This window comes from Felis catus, chromosome B1, assembly GCF_018350175.1.
Source record: "Felis catus isolate Fca126 chromosome B1, F.catus_Fca126_mat1.0, whole genome shotgun sequence".
In the NCBI taxonomy this organism is placed as follows: Eukaryota; Metazoa; Chordata; class Mammalia; order Carnivora; family Felidae; genus Felis; species Felis catus.
The window spans coordinates 172,602,528-172,622,569 of record NC_058371.1 but is presented as its reverse complement, the minus strand read 5'-3'; the positions used below and the strand labels follow the sequence as shown (position 1 = coordinate 172,622,569).

At 37.5% G+C, this 20,042-nt stretch overlaps 1 protein-coding gene across 6 annotated transcripts in view; it reads right to left on the bottom strand.

Annotated features, from left to right (window-relative positions):
• The window catches only part of TMEM156 (transmembrane protein 156), a 52,689-nt gene extending 45,921 nt beyond the window's left edge, over nucleotides 1–6,768 (bottom strand). For 4 of the 6 annotated variants that reach the window (XM_045056461.1, XM_045056464.1, XM_045056462.1 and 1 more), the window contains exon 1: nucleotides 6,590–6,768. In XM_045056461.1, coding sequence (XP_044912396.1) covers nucleotides 6,590–6,677 — 88 coding nt within the window. In that variant the 5' untranslated portion in view covers nucleotides 6,678–6,768. The remainder of the gene's footprint in view (nucleotides 1–6,589) is intronic. The other 2 variants (XM_003985466.5, XM_006931166.4) reach the window with 1 other exon arrangement.
• Nucleotides 6,769–20,042: the final 13,274 nt, after the last annotated feature.

The following is a 20,042-nucleotide window of genomic DNA, read 5'->3' as shown; positions in this document are numbered from 1 at the left end:
GTAGTTCAAATATATATTGTTTTGTTGTTCTTAATGTTTTAGTTTTTAATGTTTTATCTCACATTTTTAGATATTTTGTGCCAAGAGTATTTTTCAAGGTTGAATGCAAGAATAGAAATCTCAACTCTCTGTTGACCTTCAAAAATAAGTGAGAATGTACAGTAAAATCTTCATTGTTTGACAGACAAGAGCAGCTCCAGAAACTACTGTACGTCAAGTCATATTTTCCCAATACCTAGGCTATTTCTCTGTTAACGAGTTGTCAAGGAACTTTGGAAGAAGCATGGATTCTTTCAGACAATACATATTCTAAGTATTATTGGTTCAGTATATGAAATACAAACTGAAGAAAATAAGCAATTTTTACCACCAGAAACATAGCTAGTACAACCACTTTGGAGATGCATTTGGCAGTTTCTTACCAAATTAAATAATTGAGCTATTTTACTACTAGTTACCTGATAGAAATGAAAACATATTTTCATATGAAGAGTTGTACAAAAATGTTCATAGCAGCACATTTATAATGGCCAATAACTGGAAACAACCCAGTGGCATAAGGGACAAATGCGATATATTTCTATAATGGACTATTTAGCAATAAATAGAAAAGAGCTAGTGATGCACTTAATAACATGGGTGAATCTCAAAAACATTATGCTAAGCTAAAGAAGCTAGATCAAAAATAGATACTGTGTGATGATTCCGTCTATATAAAGTATAAGAAGGGATAAAACTAAACTATGGTGACACAGGTCAGAAAGTTGCCTTGGGAACAGGAGAAAATTTGACAGAAATGAGCAAAAGGAATCCTTCTGGGAGTGATGGAAATCTGTATTTTGTATGGGGTTGTAGTTACATAGTCACATATAATTGTCAAAATTTATAAAACCGAACACTTAAGATCTTTGTATTTTACTGTATGTAAATTGTGCTTTTAAAAAAATAGCCAAACTAAACAAAACACCTCCAATTGTTTCTAAATAGTTTTAATCAGGGGTGCCTGGGTGGCTCAGGCGTCCGACTTCAGCTCAGGTCATGATCGCTGTCGGGCTCTGTGCTGACAGCTCAGAGTCTGGAGCCTTCTTTGGCTTCTGTGTTTCCGTCTCTCTCTGCCTTTCCCCCCCACACACTCTGTCTATCTCTAAGTAAATAAATAAATAAACAAACAAACAAACATTTAAAAAATTTTAAATAGATTTAATCATTATTGGATATTCTGTATCATAATTCAGCAATTTAAAAATATTAGCTAGTGTGCCTGGGTGGTTCAGTTCGTTAAATGTCTCACTCTTGATTTAAGCTCAGATCATAATCTCACAGTTCTGAGTTCAAGGCCAGACATCAGGCTCCTGCTGACAGTGCAGAGCCTGCTTGGGATTCTCTCTCTTCCTCTCTCTCTAAACTTCCCCCGTTCGCTCTCTCTCTCTCTCTCAAAATAAATAAATAAACTTAAAAAAAATATTAGCTGCCAGGAGAGAAAAAAAGCTAATGGCTTAGCTGCCTAATTACAGAGATATTAGTTAACATACTTTTTTTTTTTCCTTTGGTTACAGGTCTGCCTCTTTAACAACTGGTATAGACTCAAAGAGTACCAATTTCAATAGCAAAAGTTCAAATAATTACATTTCCATTTTGGGTTCAGTAATTGAGGCTTCTCTAGTAATATTGAGTTGGAAAGGGTAAAAATACATCATGTTGCAAATGAATGATACATTGATGGTGTTAACCAGGTAAGGAACAGGGGAGTCGAGAGAGGATATGGATTTATTCATAGAACATTTGGGAAAGACAATTTAAAATATTTCTTGGGGAAAAGGGGCAAAGTTTGGGGTTACTTTTAATTTATGGTAACAGTATGTGGAACAGTGGGAGATAAGAAAGATTTCTGGCTTTACTTGTCAAAATAGGGAAGTAAATGCACATTATGAAACTCTCCATGGGAAAAAAAAATTGAGGAAAATAACCTAGGGTAAACAGACACATATCTTTTAAGTGAAAGATTCTGTGAAATAAATTTCATACATTGCACAACCTAAAAGTTCTAGGTGGGAAGTAAAATTTCGCTTCAAAAATACAAGAGGAGGATAATAGTGCCTGATCTGCCTAAATCAAAAGGTGGTTATGATGATCAGATAAGAAATGCTTCCTTCAAGAATGTTTCGCTTTTATTTCCTTTACAGTATGAGTCAGAAACTTCACTCCATCAACAAATACTTGGTGAGTGCCTCTTAATGTGGCAGGTACTGTCCTAAGTGCTTAAAATATGACCTAAACAGACAAAAACCTCATTTTCATCAAGCTTATGCTCTATTTGGAGAAATCAGACAGCAAAAAGCACACACAATAAGTAAGTTATATAGGGTATGAGTGCTATGGAGAAAAGAAACAGCAGTATCAGGGTAAGATATATTACCGCATTATTATTTTAAAGAAAGTTGTTTTTCTGTAAAAACAAAAAAGGTGTACAGAAAGGGCATCTACCAATGCAACGAGAACCTAATAGAAAGCATCCCAAGCAAGGGTTGCTGTATATAATCTAACAGAATAAAACCCGTGCTGCCAAAGCAGTGGAAAGCATTTTATTTAGCAGTGTCTATTTTTTTTTTTTTTTTTTTTTTTTTGCCAGCATCTAATGTCTACAATATATTTGTAAACATATTGGGTCGATCAGTAGCCATTTGCATTCCATAAAGATTCAGAAAATTCCGTAAGAAATAAAATGTTACGGGGCGCCTGGGTGGCGCAGTCGGTTAAGCGTCCGACTTCAGCCAGGTCACGATCTCACGGTCTGTGAGTTCGAGCCCCGCATCAGGCTCTGGGCTGATGGCTCCGAGCCTGGAGCCTGCTTCCGATTCTGTGTCTCCCTCTCTCTCTGCCCCTCCCCCATTCATGCTCTGTCTCTCTCTGTCCCAAAAATAAATTAAAAAAATTTGAAAAAAAAAAAAAAAAAAAAAAAAAGAAATAAAATGTTACAACAAAGTAAATCTACCCATCTAGTTTTATTCCTTCTTTGTGAATATTTTCAGAATAGTCTCTCTTGAGAATGATGCTTTGCCACAAATGAGATGAAGTATTTAATGTGTCAGAATGAGTTATTACTTGTAAAAGTACTTGGTATAGTACCTGGTACATGTGTAAGTATTTATTACATTAAAAAAAATTTTTTTAATAGTTGTTAGTCTATATCCCAGACCTTATTGGGGATTGTTGATTAACTTTTTAAGGAGCCAGTTGATGAGAGAAAAATTAAGTGCCCATTTTTAAGAACTAAGAACACTTTCAGGCAAATTAGTTGCAGTTACTCTTGATAACACTGTTCTTTATAATATAGACATAAGTGATGTGTACATAGGGTTGAATACTTCAGGGTTTATCCTAACTTTGTATACTTTGTAAGTTAAGTTCCTTTGTCCACTGTTTTCTTGCAGTTCACGGTCCATTATACTACCATTTCCATCAGAAAGTGTGAAATGCCAGGGAAAATGAAAGCTGGTAAACATAGTTTATGTCAGTTTGGCTCTTACAAGTAAGCGAGGAAGTCAAATAGCTAAATAAAATTACGTTTGAGGTGTTGTTATCTCTGCTATTCCTGTCTTGCATTGCCGTGAATTATCAGTAAGACATTTGTATGACTACCATTTCTGGCTTCAAGAACTTCTGAGATATTTATATGAGTACATTTTATTTGAAAATAATTGCTTCTCTTAGAGAGTGCTTCTGCAAGCAGGTAAGGAGAAATATTAGCTGATCATTAGAGCTCTGACAGTTATCTCTTTGCAACAAAAATGGAAGGAACATCCTCCCCAGACAGGCCTGGAAGCAACTTTTATGTTTCCATTGTACCTTTTTACATTGCTATTTCAGTAATTACAGTATTGTATTTAATTATTTACCAGTCAGGCCTCCCGCTAACTGAAAACTCCTTGAAGGAAGAGTTGCCTGTTGTTTTTGTAGCCCCGGGTTCCTGGTACAGGTAGACACTATTCATTCCAATTTCAGTACATGTGCTGCAGAAGCCAGCACAGGTAGGCACTGTTCATGACCGGAGGAATAAATAAATAAAAGATCACTGAGATTGATATGGGTTAAGCAGGTCTCTCTCTCTTAAACACTGTAAGTCCAATAAAAGTTGGTTGGTGAAGTCTCCTGTTTGCGGCAACCCAGGCTCTCTTAATTGCAAGCATCTCTGAATCAAAATATATCCATTCCTTTTCTATCTCCACTATCTACATGCAATGTAAGTGTAGCAAATCATTACATTAACTACTGTATCTTAGTATAAGCTGTCTTTCAAATAAACTGGAAGTATTAAAATAGTTTCTCTTGCCAGTGCATGCTCAATGCAAGCTCATTAAAAGTCCAAAACACCATTGAAGAAGTTCCTCTTCTTCAATAAAGTTAGACTAGATAGCTTATACTGTGTAATTATGATAATTGAATATTCTGAGTAATGATTATTCAGAGACTCAGACACATTCTTGATGAAAAAATGATCAAACACAGTTCTCTATTTTTAACTTAGGCCTTCAGAGGGTTTATTATTTTGAAATCAAATCTATTAAACCTCATGAATACATTATTCCTCATTAAGATTCCTTCTGAATTCATTTGATGTGTTAACGACGTGGTATCAGTGAATAATTTATAAGTAAAAATCATTTTATAATATTTATCTTAGAAATTAAAGTGAATAGGATGTAAGAAAAAAATGGGGGAAAAACCCACAAGTAACTGATAAGAAGAGTAGGACTATACAGGAGAATCTCAAGGTTAATTTTAGCACTTCATGAGCATCTAAAAATTTTTACCAGATATTTTATTTTATGAAATATGCCAGTTGACATGTCAACTCATTTCATAAGGCAACTATAACTGTGATTTAAAAATTACTGAAAAAAAAATGAAATAATCATTTGCCTTTAGTTGAATCTGTATTAGGCTAGATAAAATGAAGCTGTGTGACCTTGTTCCTGGTGATCCATAAACCATTATAAAATATAAAACGTGCACTATTGCATGTGTAAAATATTTTACTCAATCATCAACCTTTCATTTATGGTGGCTGTGTGCAAAATCCCTTCTACCACAAAATGACATCAGGATAAGATGACGGTTTTCAAACATTTTTGTTTGTTGGCCCCAAGGAAGGTCCCTTTGAAATAAAATTCCCAAATAAATCCATCCCCCTAAAGAGTCCAAGGAAATATCTGTGCTGTTCTTGGACCAGGAAAAGCGCAGTGGCTATTTTAAGTTTGCAGAGGCCATATAGGTAGTAGTGAGAGCTGATTGTAATTAGTTGTGAAAGTAAAAACACAAAAATCATTAATGGTTGATTACTGTCAAGACATCTGCCCAAGAAAGAAAAGCTTTTCACATGCTCTGGCAATCACCAGTTCTCATAATACAGTAGCCAACAGTTAGCAAATAGTTTATGAAATCTTTTTTGAGGCTGATTACTTGGTTTTCGTTAGATGAACCTGATTTTTTGGAGATGTGAGGTCCATCTTCACGGCCTACCTTAGATAACTATCAAATCAGCTTACTATTTAAAAGGCTTAAAAGTTGAAATAAGTTATCTCCATTCCAATTCTAACTATTCTCTATATTTTCACTAAGTGGAATCAAGAATTAAAAATATATGTTATGATTGTTTAGTCTGAGCAACATAATGCCAGAAAACCAAGAAAATTTTGAAAAATTCAATCATTCACAAAATTGCACATAGTGTTTGTTTAGCAAAAATATTGTTATCTGGCCACTTAGTATCATGTACATGCAATAGTAATCATGGCAGAATGTCATCAAATATAAGCTTTTCCCTGATTTTAAGCAAATTCATGTAACTTTAATGATAGAATATAGTGTTTTCTTTTTACTTTTTCTTATTATTAAATGCTAGGGAGCACAACTATTTTCCGAACGCACATTTATATATATTTTAAATCTTTTACTGACATATAAAAATAGTTCAAATTTACATTTATTTATTTTCTTATCCTAGGTTCCAACAATAATATCACAAATCCCTGAAATATCCGCAGAGGACATTTTGTTCCATTTTTTCTCTAGTTACAAATATACATATGCACACACCTGCTGAAATTTGCACCCATCTTATTTTAAATTCTCTTATTTTTCAAAAAGCAACAGTGAGTTATTTGTGTGAAATAGCTGTGGTAGAGGGAAATCAAACACCTTTAACATAACAAATATGACTCGCTTTGTGAAATAAGTCTAGAGTGTAAAAGCATACTTAAAACTGTTTTGAAGGAAACTACTTCAAAGAGCAAAAATCATGTGAGATGAATGTAAACTCAATGTTTAAAATCTAGACTACACATTTTAAATATTTCTTTTCATTTTTTATTTCATTACGGTATGCCACAATAATCAAGCACTGCAAATAAGGTTACTGTGCTATATAACAGTCAACTAAAATTACAATCTCATTTTCTTAACTTTTCAGACATAGAGCTTCAGCCCAGGCAGCATGTATCCAAAGAGAGGATCTTTCCTTGTAACCGTTAGCTATCATAATTTTTTTTTAATTAGAAAAAGAAAAGATAAATTATAATTATGTACTCACCTTTTGGTGTCTTAAAATGTTCTGGCAAGATTAAAATGAATGCGATCACAATTGCCAAAAGTAATTTAAAGAAGGCTGTTTTTGTCATGTCTATTCACATGACACAGTGTGTTCCCCTCCAGTACATTGGTGGCATGTTTCTTCCTGCTTTGGGTTTCATCTCTGCAGTTCTTTAAGTTTATGCAAGCAACTTCATACTCACTTCCTTTTGTGTAAGACAAAAAAAAAAAAAAAAAAAAGAGGGCTTGATTGCTTCTCAGGCTTTTGGCTAAGATCGATTGTAAAAAAAAGAGGCCTTGAACTGAGACTTTCTCATTTTGAGTCACTTTCCATTAAGAAGACTACTGTCTGATAGACACTTTCAAACTATCTTCCAAACAAGAAAGATAAAGAAATGATCTCAAGAAGCAAAGATCTTGTCCTCACCTAGATTTGAAGGTGTTTTCCCATTTTTGCCAATGTGTGTGCGTAAATATAAACCCACAATATACACACCAAAAATAAAATGATGAAGGTCCGTCATGCCCATTCATTCACTTACTTAAATGATTGTTGACCCCTTGTAAGTGCCAGGCACTGAATTGGATTCTAATGTTCAGAAAACAGTGTGTCTATCAGACAGTAAATAGTACAAATGTAAGGATAAATGTAAGGATAAACCAAAATTTCAGTTCTACTTTATACTACTTTGTATAAAGCGGTGGAATGTGACTCATTATCATCATGCCTGTAAACATGTGATAATAGTTACAGAATCCACATTGTCAGTTCCCATTTCAAAAATGATCTTTCATTATGATAATCCCAGTGAAATAAAATACTTTGTTTTAGAATATAAATGAAGAGTAGGGGAAAATCAAGTTGAGTAAAGAATATGTGCGGGGCGCCTGGTGGCTCAGTCGGTTAGGTATCCGACTTCAGCTCAGGTCACGATTTCACGGTTTGGAAGTTCGAGCCCCGTGTCGGGCTCTGTGCTGACAGCTCAGAGCCTGGATCCTGCTTTGCATTCTCTGTCTCCTTCTCTCTCTGCCCCTACCCCACTTGTGCTCTGTCTCTCAAAATTAAATAAATGTAAAAAAAAAAAAAGAGAATTATAAATAATAAATAAATAAAAAGATATGTGCAAACAAATACTTTTCCTCCATTGTTCTTGTTTTCTGGTTTGAAAAAAATAGTAGGGATATCTCCAATCATTTTTTCCCTTCTCACTCCCTCTTGTACCCCCATCACCCCATCTGTTTCCACTCATCTCATGTGTTCTTACCCACACAACCTAGGATTTTATGGAACAATGGGTGAGTGGAAGAGTAGGAGGCAGGGAACAAAGTCATGCTCTGGATATATTGTGAGTATAAATTAACTGTCTCATCTTCTGATTGGGTGTGAAGATTTGATGGGCAGACAGGAATCATGGGTTAAGAGACCTTAGAAAATGAATCTAAGAACAGTCAAAATGGGCCTAAAACTTCAAACATTAGACTTATTTTTATGAACAGCATCAAGCATCATTCTAAGGAAGAAAGGAATTGATAAGAGTCATTGCCTGCACAGATTCCTGGACTGAGACATAATTGTGTTATATGTCCAGCAGTACCTTCAGTAAAGATGCTGATGGAAAGGGGTGAGTAACCCTATCCCTTAATTCTTTCCCATCTTATGGGTGTCACTAAGTTATAGTGGACTTTCTATGCCTCATTTGACCCTGTTTTGGTTCCCTAATTTTTACTTATGAAAACAAACATTCCAACCATAATTTTACTAATGGAGAAGAAATTGATCAAGAAAACATTTACTTGATATTACACCACTAAGTTAGTTTATTTTAATTCCTTTATCAATTTTCTTTAAAAGTGAAATTAAACCACACCACCAGTGTGTCATCTCTGATTTAGCAAATTATGAGGACTATGATATAAACTCATATTTCAGGAATCTTTTATTGTCCATGATTCTACCATTATATTTGATTCTAAATTTTAGAAATACCTTTGATCATTTTGCCTACTGCTTACAGTGTTAGCAGAACAATGGCTAATGACAAGTTCCAAATATCCCCTAGGTCAAATCCTCCAAGATTCAATGGCATGCGTTAAAATTAAAGAGTCAAAATATCTTGCCTTTTTTGACTGTCAAAATTTATTCACTAAAATGTTTTATAACTGAAATTGCTACATAAGGTACCTCATTAAATATTTGCATTTTAAATACCAGAAATCACTAAAATTTAAGAATTAAGTGGCAGTTTCTTGTAGGTAATCCAATTTAAAATGATAGTTTCTTAGAAATAAATATAGGTTGCACTAACTTTTGATTATTTAACTTTTTCTTTTCTTTAATGATTATTTATTCTTGAGGGAGACAGAAAGAGAGAGAAGGAGAGAGCATGCACAAGCGGGGTAGAGGAAGAGTGAGCGAGAGGAAGACACAGAATCCAAAGCAGGCTCCAGGCTCTGAGCTGTCAACGCAGAGCCTGACGCGGGGCTCAAACTCAAACCATGAGATCGTGACCTGAGCTGACGTTGGACGCTTAACCAAGTGAGCCACCCAGGTGCCCCTAACTTTTTCTTTTCTTTCTTTCTTTCTTTTTTTTTTTTGAATTTTTCTTAATTTATTTTTTTAATTTACATCCAAGTAAGCATATAGTTCAACAGTGAGCTCAGGAGTAGATTCCTTAATGCCCTTTACACATTTAGCTCATCCCCCCTCCCACAACCCCTCCAGTAATCCTCTGTTTGTTGTCCATATTTAAGAGACTCTTATCTTTTTTGTGCCCCTCCCTGTTTTTGTATTATTTTTGCTTCCCTTCCCTTACGTTAATCTGTTTTGTATCTTAAAGTCCTCATAGGAGTGAAGTCATATATTTGTCTTTCTCTGACTAATTTCACTTAGCATAGTACCCTATAGTTCCATTCACATAGTTGCAAATGGCAAGATTTCATTCTTTTTGATTGCCGAGTAATACTCCATTGTATATATATACCACTTCTTCTTTATCCATTCATCCATCGATGGACATTTGGGGTCTTTCCATACTTTGGCTATTGTCAATAGTGATGCTATAAACATTGGGGTGCATGTGCCCCTTCGAAACAGCATACCTCTCTATCCCTTGGATAAATTCCTAGTAGGGCAATTGCTGGGTTATAGGGTAGTTCTACTTTTAATTTTTTGAGGAACCTCCTTACTGTTTTCCAGAGTGGCTGCACCAGTTTGCATTCCCACTAGCAGTGCAAAAGAGATCCTCTTTCTTTGCATCTTTGCCAACATCTGTTGTTGCCTGAGTTGTTAATGTGAGCCATTCTGACAGGTGTGAGGTGGTATCTCATTGTGGCTTTGATTTGTGTTTCCCTGATGATGGGTGATGTGGAATGTTTTTTCATGTGTCTGTCAGCCATCTGGATGTCTTCTTTGGAGAAGTGTCTATTCATGTCTTTTGCCCATTTCTTCACTGAATTATTTGGTTTTTGGGTTTTGAGTTTGATAAGTTCTTTATAGTTTTTGGATACTAATTCTTTATCTGATATGTCGCTTGCAAATATCTTCTCCCATTCTATTGGTTTCCTTTTAGTTTTGCTGGTTGTTTCCTTTGCTGTGCAGAAGCTTTTTATTTTGACGAGGTCCCTATAGTTCATTTTTGCTTTGGTTTTCTTTGCCTCTGGAGACATGTTGAGTAAGAAGTTGCTGCGGCCAAGGTCAAAGAGGTCTTTGCCTGATTTCTCCTCGAGGATTTTGATGGCTTCCTGTCTTACATTGAGGTCTTTCATCCATTTTGAGTTTATTTTTGTGTATGATGTAAGAAAGTGGTCCAGGTTTATTCTTCTGCATGTCACTGTCCAGTTTCCTCAAAACCACTTGCTGAAGAGACTGTCTTTATTCCATTTGGTATTCTTTCCTGCTTTGTCAAAGATTAGTTGGCCATACGTTTGTGGGTCCATTTCTGGTTCTCTATTCTGTTCCATTGATCTGAGTGTCTGTTCTTGTGTCAGTACCATACTGTCTTGATGATTACAGCTTTGTAATATAGCAGAAAGTCCAGGATTGTGATGCCTCCAGTTTCAGTTTTCTTTTTCAAGACTCTTTGGCTATTTGGCGTCTTTTCTGGTTCCATATAAATTTTAGGATTATTTGTTCTAGCTCTGTGAAGAATGCTGTTGTTATTTTGATAGGGATTGCATTGAATATGTAGATTGCTTTGGGTAGTATTGACATTTTAACAATATTTTGTTCTTCCTATCCAGAAGCATGGAATATTTTTCCATTTTTTTTGTGTCTTCTTCAATTTCTTTCATAAGCTTTCTATAGTCTTCAGTGTATAGATTTTTCACCTCTTTGGTTAGATTTATTCCTGATTATTCGTGATTTCTCTTTCTGTTGCTTCATTATTGGTGTATAGGAACGCAACCGATTTCTGTGCATTGATTTTATATCCTGCCACTTTGCTGAACTCATGGATCAGTTCTAGCAGTTTTTTCGTGGAATCTTTTGGGTTTTCCATATAGAGTATCAAGTCATCTGTGAAGGGTGAAAGTTTGAACACTGCCTGGATGATTTGGATGCATTTTATTCCTTTGTGTTGTCTGATTGCTGAGGCTAAGATTTCCCATACTATATGGTGAAAGTGGACATCCCTGGCTTGTTCCTGACCTTAGGGGGAAAGCTCTCAGTTTTTCCCCATTGAGGATGATATTAGCAGTGGGTCTTTCATATATGGCTTTTATGATCTTGAGGTGTGATCCTTCTATCCCTATTTTCGTAAGGGTTTTTATCCAGAAAGGATGCTGTATTTTGTCAAATGCTTTCTCTGCATCTATTAAGAGGATTATGCGGTTCTTGTCCTTTCTTTTATTTATGTGATGAATCACATTGATTGTTTTGTGATATTGAACCAGCCTTCATCCCAGGTAAAAATCCCACTTGGTCGTGGCGAATAATTTTTTTAATGTATTGTTGGATCTGGTTGGCTAATATCTTGTTGAGGATTTTTGCATCCATGTTCATCAGGTCAATTAGTCTATAGTTCTTCTTTTTAGTGGGATCTTTGTCTGTTTTTGGAATCAAGGTAATGCTGGCTTCATAGAAAGAGTTTGGAAGTTTTCCTTCCATTTCTATTTTTTGGAACAGCTTCAAGGGAATAGGTGTTAACTCTTTCTTAAACGTTTGGTAGAATTCCCCTGGAAAGCCATCTGGCCCTAGACTCTTGTTTCTTGGGAGATTCTTGATTACCAATTCAGTTTTGTTACTGGTTATGGGTCTGTTCAAATTTTCTTTTTCTTCCTGTTTCAGTTTTGGTAGTTTATGTATCTTGGAATTTGTTCATTTTTTCCATATTGCCCATTTTATTGGCATATAATTGCTCATAATATTCTTTTATTATTGTTTGTATTTCTGCTGCATTGGTTGTGATCTCTCCTCTTTCATTCTTGATTTTATTTATTTGGGTCCTTTCCTTTTTCTTTTTGATCAAACTGGCTAGTGGTTTATCAATTTTGTTAATTCTTTCAAAGAACCAACTTCTGGTTCTACTGGTTTTGTTTGTTTGTTTGGTATTGGTTTTTTGGTTTTTTTGTTTGTTTGTGTGTGTGTGTGTGTGTGTGTGTTTTGGTTTTGATAGCATTGATTTCTGCTCTAATCTTTATTACTTCCTGTCTTCTGCTGGTTTTGGGTTTTATTTGCTGTTCTTTTTCTAGCTCTTTAAGGTGTAAGGTTAGGTTGGATGACCTTTCTTCCTTCTTTAGGAAGGCCTGGATTGCTATATACTTCCCTCTTATGACCACCTTTGCTGCGTCCCAGAGGTTTTAGACTGTGGTGTTATCATTTTCATTGGCTTCTATGTACTTTTTAATTTCCTCTTTAACTTCTTGGTTATCCCATTCATTCTTTAGTTGGATAGTCTTTAGTCTCCAAGTACTTTTTATCTTTCCACATTTTTTCTTGTGGTTGATACTGAGTTTCATAGCACTGTAGTCAGAAAATACACACAGTATGATCTTGATCTTTTTGTACTTGTTGAGGGCTGATCTGTGTCCCAGTATATGATCTATTCTAGATAACATTCCATGTGCACTGGAGAAAAATGTATATTCTGCTGCTTTAGGGTGAAATGACCTGAATATATCTGTTAAGTCCATCTGATCCAGTGTGTCATTCAAAGCCATTGTTTCCTTGTTGATTTTCTTTTTAGATGATCTTTCCATTGCTGTAAGTTGGGTGTTGAAGTCCTCTACTATTATGGCATTATTATCAATTAGTTTCTGTATGTTTGTGATTATTTGATTTATATATTTGGGTGCTTTCCACATTTGGAGCATAAATGTTTACACTTAGGTCTTCTTGGTGGGTAGACCCCTCAATTATGACATAATGCCGTTCTTCATCTCTTTTTTTCAGTCTTTATTTTAAAGTCTAGATTGTCTGATATAAGTATGACTACTCTGGCTTTCTTTTGGTGACCATTAGCCTGACAGATGATTCTCCATCCCCTTACTTTCAATCTGAAGGTGTCTGTAGGTCTAAAATGGGTCTCTTATAAACAGCAAATAGATGGGTCTTGTTTTCTTATCTATTCTGTTACCCTATGTCTTTTGTTTTTTGTTTTTTTTAATATATGAAATTTATTGTCAAATTGGTTTCCATACAACACCCAGTGCTCATCCCAAAAGGTGCCCTCCTCAATACCCATCACCTACCCTCCCCCCCTCCCAACCCACATCAACCCTCAGTTTGTTCTCAGTTTTTAACAGTCTCTTATGCTTTGGCTCTCTCCCACTCTAACCTCTTTTTTTTTTTTTCCTTCCCCTCCCCCATGGGTTTCTGTTAAGTTTCTCAGGATCCACATAAGAGTGAAACCATATGGTATCTGTCTTTCTCTGTATGGCTTATTTCACTTAGCATCACACTCTCCAGTTCCATCCACGTTACTACAAAAGGCCATATTTCATTTTTTCTCATTGCCACGTAGTATTCCATTGTGTATATAAACCACAATTTCTTTATCCATTCATCAGTTGATGGGCATTTAGGCTCTTTCCATAATTTGGCTATTGTTGAGAGTGCTGCTATAAACAGTGGGGTACAAGTGCCCCTATGCATCAGTACTCCTGTATCCCTTGGATAAATTCCTAGCAGTGCTATTGCTGGGTCATAGGGTAGGTCTATTTTTAATTTTCTGAGGAACCTCCACACTGCTTTCCAGAGCAGCTGCACCAATTTGCATTCCCACCAACAATGCAAGAGGGTTCCCGTTTCTCCACATCCTCTCCAGCATCTATGGTCTCCTGATTTGTTCATTTTGGCCACTCTGACTGGCGTGAGGTGATATCTGAGTGTGGTTTTGATTTGTATTTCCCTGATAAGGAGCGACGTTGAACATCTTTTCATGTGCCTGTTGGCCATCCGGATGTCTTCTTTAGAGAAGTGTCTATTCATGTTTTCTGCCCATTTCTTCACTGGGTTATTTGTTTTTCGGGTGTGGAGTTTGGTGAGCTCTTTATAGATTTTGGATACTAGCCCTTTGTCCGATATGTCATTTGCGAATATCTTTTCCCATTCCGTTGGTTGCCTTTTAGTTTTGTTGGTTGTTTCCTTTGCTGTGCAGAAGCTTTTTATCTTCATAAGGTCCCAGTAATTCACTTTTGCTTTTAATTCCCTTGCCTTTGGGGATGTGTCGAGTAAGAGATTGCTACGGCTGAGGTCAGAGAGGTCTTTTCCTGCTTTCTCCTCTAAGGTTTTGATGGTTTCCTGTCTCACATTCAGGTCTTTTATCCATTTTGAGTTTATTTTTGTGAATGGTGTGAGAAAGTGGTCTAGTTTCAACCTTCTGCATGTTGCTGTCCAGTTCTCCCAGCACCATTTGTTAAAGAGGCTGTCTTTTTTCCATTGGATGTTCTTTCCTGCTTTGTCAAAGATGAGTTGGCCATACGTTTGTGGGTCTAGTTCTGGGGTTTCTATTCTATTCCATTGGTCTATGTGTCTGTTTTTGTGCCAATACCATGCTGTCTTGATGATGACAGCTTTGTAGTAGAGGTTAAAGTCTGGGATTGTGATGCCTCCTGCTTTGGTCTTCTTCTTCAAAATTACTTTGGCTATTCGGGGCCTTTTGTGGTTCCATATGAATTTTAGGATTGCTTGTTCTAGTTTCGAGAAGAATGCTGGTGCAATTTTGATTGGGATTGCATTGAATGTGTAGATAGCTTTAGGTAGTATTGACATTTTGACAACATTTATTCTTCCAATCCATGAGCAGGGAATGTCTTTCCATTTCTTTATATCTTCTTCAATTACCTTCATAAGCTTTCTATAGTTTTCAGCATACAGATCTTTTACATCGTTGGTTAGATTTATTCCTAGGTATTTTATGCTTCTTGGTGCAATTGTGAATGGGATCAGTTTCTTTATTTGTCTTTCTGTTGCTTCATTGTTAGTGTATAAGAATGCAACTGATTTCTGTACATTGATTTTGTATCCTGCAACTTTGCTGAATTCATGTATCAGTTCTAGCAGACTTTTGGTGGAGTCTGTCGGATTTTCCATGTATAATATCATGTCATCTGCAAACAGCGAAAGCTTGACTTCATCTTTGCCAATTTGGATGCCTTTGATTTCCTTTTGTTGTCTGATTGCTGATGCTAGAACTTCCAGCTCTATGTTAAACAACAGCGGTGAGAGTGGGCATCCCTGTCATGTTCCTGATCTCAGGGAAAAAGCTCTCAGTTTTTCCCCGTTGAGGATGATGTTAGCTGTGGGCTTTTCATAAATGGCTTTTATGATCTTTAAGTATGTTCCTTCTATCCCGACTTTCTCAAGGGTTTTTATTAAGAAAGGGTGCTGGATTTTGTCAAAGGCCTTTTCTGCATTGATTGACAGGATCATATGGTTCTTCTCTTTTTTTTTTGTTAATGTGATGTATCACGTTGATTGATTTGCGCATGTTGAACCAGCCCTGCATCCCAGGAATGAATCCCACTTGATCATGGTGAATACTTCTTTTTATATGCCGTTGAATTCGATTTGCTAGTATCTTATTGAGAATTTTTGCATCCATATTCATCAGGGATATTGCCTGTAGTTCTCTTTTTTTACTGGGTCTCTGTCTGGTTTAGGAATCAAAGTAATACTGGCTTCATAGAATGAGTCTGGAAGTTTTCCTTCCCTTTCTATTTTTTGGAACAGCTTGAGAAGGATAGGTATTATCTCTGCTTTAAACGTCTGGTGGAACTCCCCTGGGAAGCCATCTGGTCCTGGACTCTTATTTGTTGGGAGATTTTTGATAACCGATTCAATTTCTTTGCTGGTTATGGGTCTGTTCAAGCTTTCTATTTCCTCCTGGTTGAGTTTTGGAAGAGTGTGGGTGTTTAGGAATTTGTCCATTTCTTCCAGGTTGTCCAATTTGTTGGCATATAATTTCTCATAGTATTCCCTGATGATTGTTTGTATCTCTGAGGGATTGGTTGTAATAATTCCATTTTCATTCATGATTTTATCTATTTGGATCATCTCCCTTTTCTTTTTGAGAAGCCTGGCTAGAGGTTTGTCAATTTTGTTTATTTTTTCAAAAAACCAACTCTTGGTTTCGTTGATCTGCTCTACAGTGTTTTTTAGATTCTATATTGTTTATTTCTGCTCTGATCTTTATTATTTCTCTTCTTCTGCTGGGTTTAGGCTGCCTTTGCTGTTCTGCTTCTATTTCCTATAGGTGTGCTGTTAGATGTTGTATTTGGGATTTTTCTTGTTTCTTGAGATAGGCCTGGATTGCAATGTATTTTCCTCTCAGGACTGCCTTCGCTGCATCCCAAAGCATTTGGATTGTTGTATTTTCATTTTCGTTTGTTTCCATATATTTTTTAATTTCTTCTCTAATTGCCTGGTTGACACACTCATTCGTTAGTAGGGTGTTCTTTAACCTCCATGCTTTTGGAGGTTTTCCAGACTTTTTCCTGTGGTTGATTTCAAGCTTCATAGCATTGTGGTCTGAAAGTATGCACGGTATAATTTCAATTCTTGTAAACTTATGAAGGGCTGTTTTGTGACCCAGTATATGATCTATCCTGGAGAATGTTCCATGTGCACTCGAGAAGAAAGTATATTCTGTTGCTTTGGGATGCAGAGTTCTAAATATATCTGTCAAGTCCATCTGATCCAATGTCTCATTCAGGGCCCTTGTTTCTTTATTGACCGTGTGCCTAGATGATCTATCCATTTCTGTAAGTGGGGAGTTAAAGTCCCCTGCAATTACCACATTCTTATCAATAAGGTTGCTTATGTTTATGAGTAATTGTTTTATATATTTGGGGGCTCCGGTATTCGGCGCATAGACATTTATAATTGTTAGCTCTTCCTGGTGGATAGACCCTGTAACTATTATATAATGCCCTTCTTCATCTCTTGTTACAGCGTTTAATTTAAAGTCTAGTCTGTCTGATATAAGTATGGCTACTCCAGCTTTCTTTTGGCTTCCAGCCGCATGATAAATAGTTCTCCATCCCCTCACTCTCAAACTAAAGGTGTCCTCAGGTCTAAAATGAGTCTCTTGTAGACAGCAAATAGATGGGTCTTGTTTTTTTATCCATTCTGATACCCTATGTCTTTTGGTTGGCGGATTTAATCCATTTACATTCAGTGTTACTATACAAAGATACGGGTTTAGAGTCATTGTGATGTCTGTATGTTTTATGCTTGTAGTGATGTCTCTGGTACTCTGTCTCACAGGATCCCCCTTAGGATCTCTTGTAGGGCTGGTTTAGTGGTGACAAATTCCTTCAGTTTTTGTTTGTTTGGGAAGACCTTTATCTCTCCTTCTATTCTAAATGACAGACTTGCTGGATAAAAGATTCTCGGTTGCATATTTTTTCTGTTTAGCACACTGAAGATCTCGTGCCAATTCTTTCTGGCCTGCCAAGTTTCAAAAGAGAGATCAGTCACGAGTCTTATAGGTCTCCCTTTATATGTGAGGGCACGTTTCAGAATTTTCTCTTTATCCTTGCTGCTTTCAGAATTTTCTCTTTATCCTTGCTGCTTTCAGAATTTTCTCTTTATCCTTGTATTTTGCCAGTTTCACTATGATACGTTGTGCAGAAGATCGATTCAAGTTACGTCTGAAGGGAGTTCTCTGTGCCTCTTGGATTTCAATGCCTTTTTCCTTCCCCAGTTCGGGGAAGTTCTCAGCTCTAATTTCTTCAAGTACCCCTTCAGCACCTTTCCCTCTCTCTTCCTCCTCTGGGATACCAATTATGCGTATATTATTTCTTTTTAGTGTATCACTTAGTTCTCTTATTTTCCCCTCATACTCCTGGATTTTTTTATCTCTCTTTCTCTCAGCTTCCTCTTTTTCCATAACTTTATCTTCTAGTTCACCTATTCTCTCCTCTGCCTCTTCAATCCGAGCTGTCATCGTTTCCATTTTGTTTTGCATTTCGTTTAAAGCGCTTTTCAGCTCCTCGTGACTGTTCCTTAGTCCCTTGATCTCTGTAGCAAGAGATTCTCTGCTGTCCTCTATACTGTTTTCAAGCCCAGCGATTAATTTTATGACTATTATTCTAAATTCACTTTCTGTTATATTATTTAAATCCTTTTTTGATCAGTTCATTAGCTGTTGTTACTTCCTGGAGATTCTTCTGAGGGGAATTCTTCCGCTTGGTCATTTTGGATAGTCCCTGGCATGGTGAGGACCTGCAGGGCACTTCCCCTGTGCTGTGGTGTATAACTGGAGTTGGTGGGCGGGGCCGCAGTCAGACCTGATGTCTGCCCCCAGCCCACCGCTGGGGCCACAGTCAGACTGGTGTGTGCTTTCTCTTCCCCTCTCCTAGGGGCGGGATTCACTGTGGGGTGGCGTGGCCTGTCTGGGCTACTTGCACACTGCCAGGCTTGTGATGCTGGGGATCTGGCGTATTAGCTAGGGTGGGTAGGCAAGGTGCACGGGGGCAGGAGGGGCAGGCTTAGCTCGCTTCTCCTTAGGTGATCCACATCAGGAGGGGCCCTGTGGCAGCAGGAGGGAGTTAGATCCACTGCCGGAGGTTTGGCTCCGCAGAAGCACAGAGTTGGGTGTTTGCGCAGAGCGAGCAAGTTCCCTGGCAGGAACTGGTTCCCTTTGGGATTTTGGCTGGGGGATGGGCGGGGGAGATGGCGCTGGCGAGTGCCTTTGTTCCCCACCAAACTGAGCTCTGTCATCCGGGGGCTCAGCAGCTCTCCCTCCCTTTGTCCTCCAGCCTTCCTGCTTTCCGAGCAGAGCTGTTAACTTATGACCTCCCAGACGCTAAGTTGTGCTTGCTGTCGGAACACAGTCCGTCAGGCCCCTCCGCTTTTGCCAGCCAGACTCGGGGGCTCTGCTTGGCTGGCGAGCCGCCCCTCCACCCCGGCTCCCTCCCGCCAGTCCGTTGAGCGCGCACTGCCTCGCCGCCCTTCCTACCCTCTTCCGTGGGCCTCTCGTCTGCGCTTGGCTCCGGAAACTCCGTTCTGCTAATCCTCTGGCGGTTTTCTGGGTTCTACCCTATGTCTTTTGATTGGAGCATTTAGTCCATTGACATTTAGAGTGAATACTGAAAGATAAGAATTTATTGCCATTATGTTGCCTATAGAGTTGGAGTTTCTGGTAGTGTTCTCTGGTCCTTTCTAGTCTTTGTTGCTTTTGGTCTTTTTTTTTTCCTTGTCTTTTCTCCCCTCAGAGAGTCCCCCTTAAAATTTCTTACAGGGCTTATTTAGTGGCACAAACTCCTTTAGTTTTTTTTTTTTTTTTTTTTTGTCTGGGAAACTTTTTCTCTCTCCTTCTATTTTGAATGAAATACTTACTTGCTGGGTAAAGAATTCTTGGCTGCATATATTTCTGATTCAGCACATTGAGTGTATCCTGCCATTCCTTTCTGACCTGCCAAGCTTCTGTGGATAGGTCTGCTGCAAACGTGATCTGTCTTCCCTTGTAGGTTAGGGACTTATTTTCCCTTGTTGCTTTCATGATTCTCTCCTTGACTGAGTATTTTGTGAATTTGACTATGATATGCCTTGTTGATATTTGGCTTTTGTTGAATCTTATAGGAGTCCTCTGTGCTTCCTGGATTTTGATGTCTGTGTCTTTCCCCAGGTGAGGAAAATTTTCCACTATGATTTGCTCACAGAAGCCTTCTACCCCTTTTTCTCTTTCTTCACCTTCTGGGACCCCTATGATTCTGATGTAGTTCCTTTTAAGTGAGTCGCTGATTTCTCTAATTCTTAAATCATGCTCTTTTGCCTTAGTCTCCCTTTTTTTTTTCTGTTTCATTATTCTCCATAAGTTTACCCTCTATATTGCTGATTATTGCTCTGCCTCATCCTTCCTTGCTGCCGTGGCATTGATTCGAGATTGCAGCTCAGCGATAGCATTTCTTATTTCATCCTGACTACCTTTTACTTCTTTTATCTCCACAGAAAGGGATTCTGATCTATTTTTGACCCCAGCTAGTATTCTTATTATCGTGATTCTAAATTC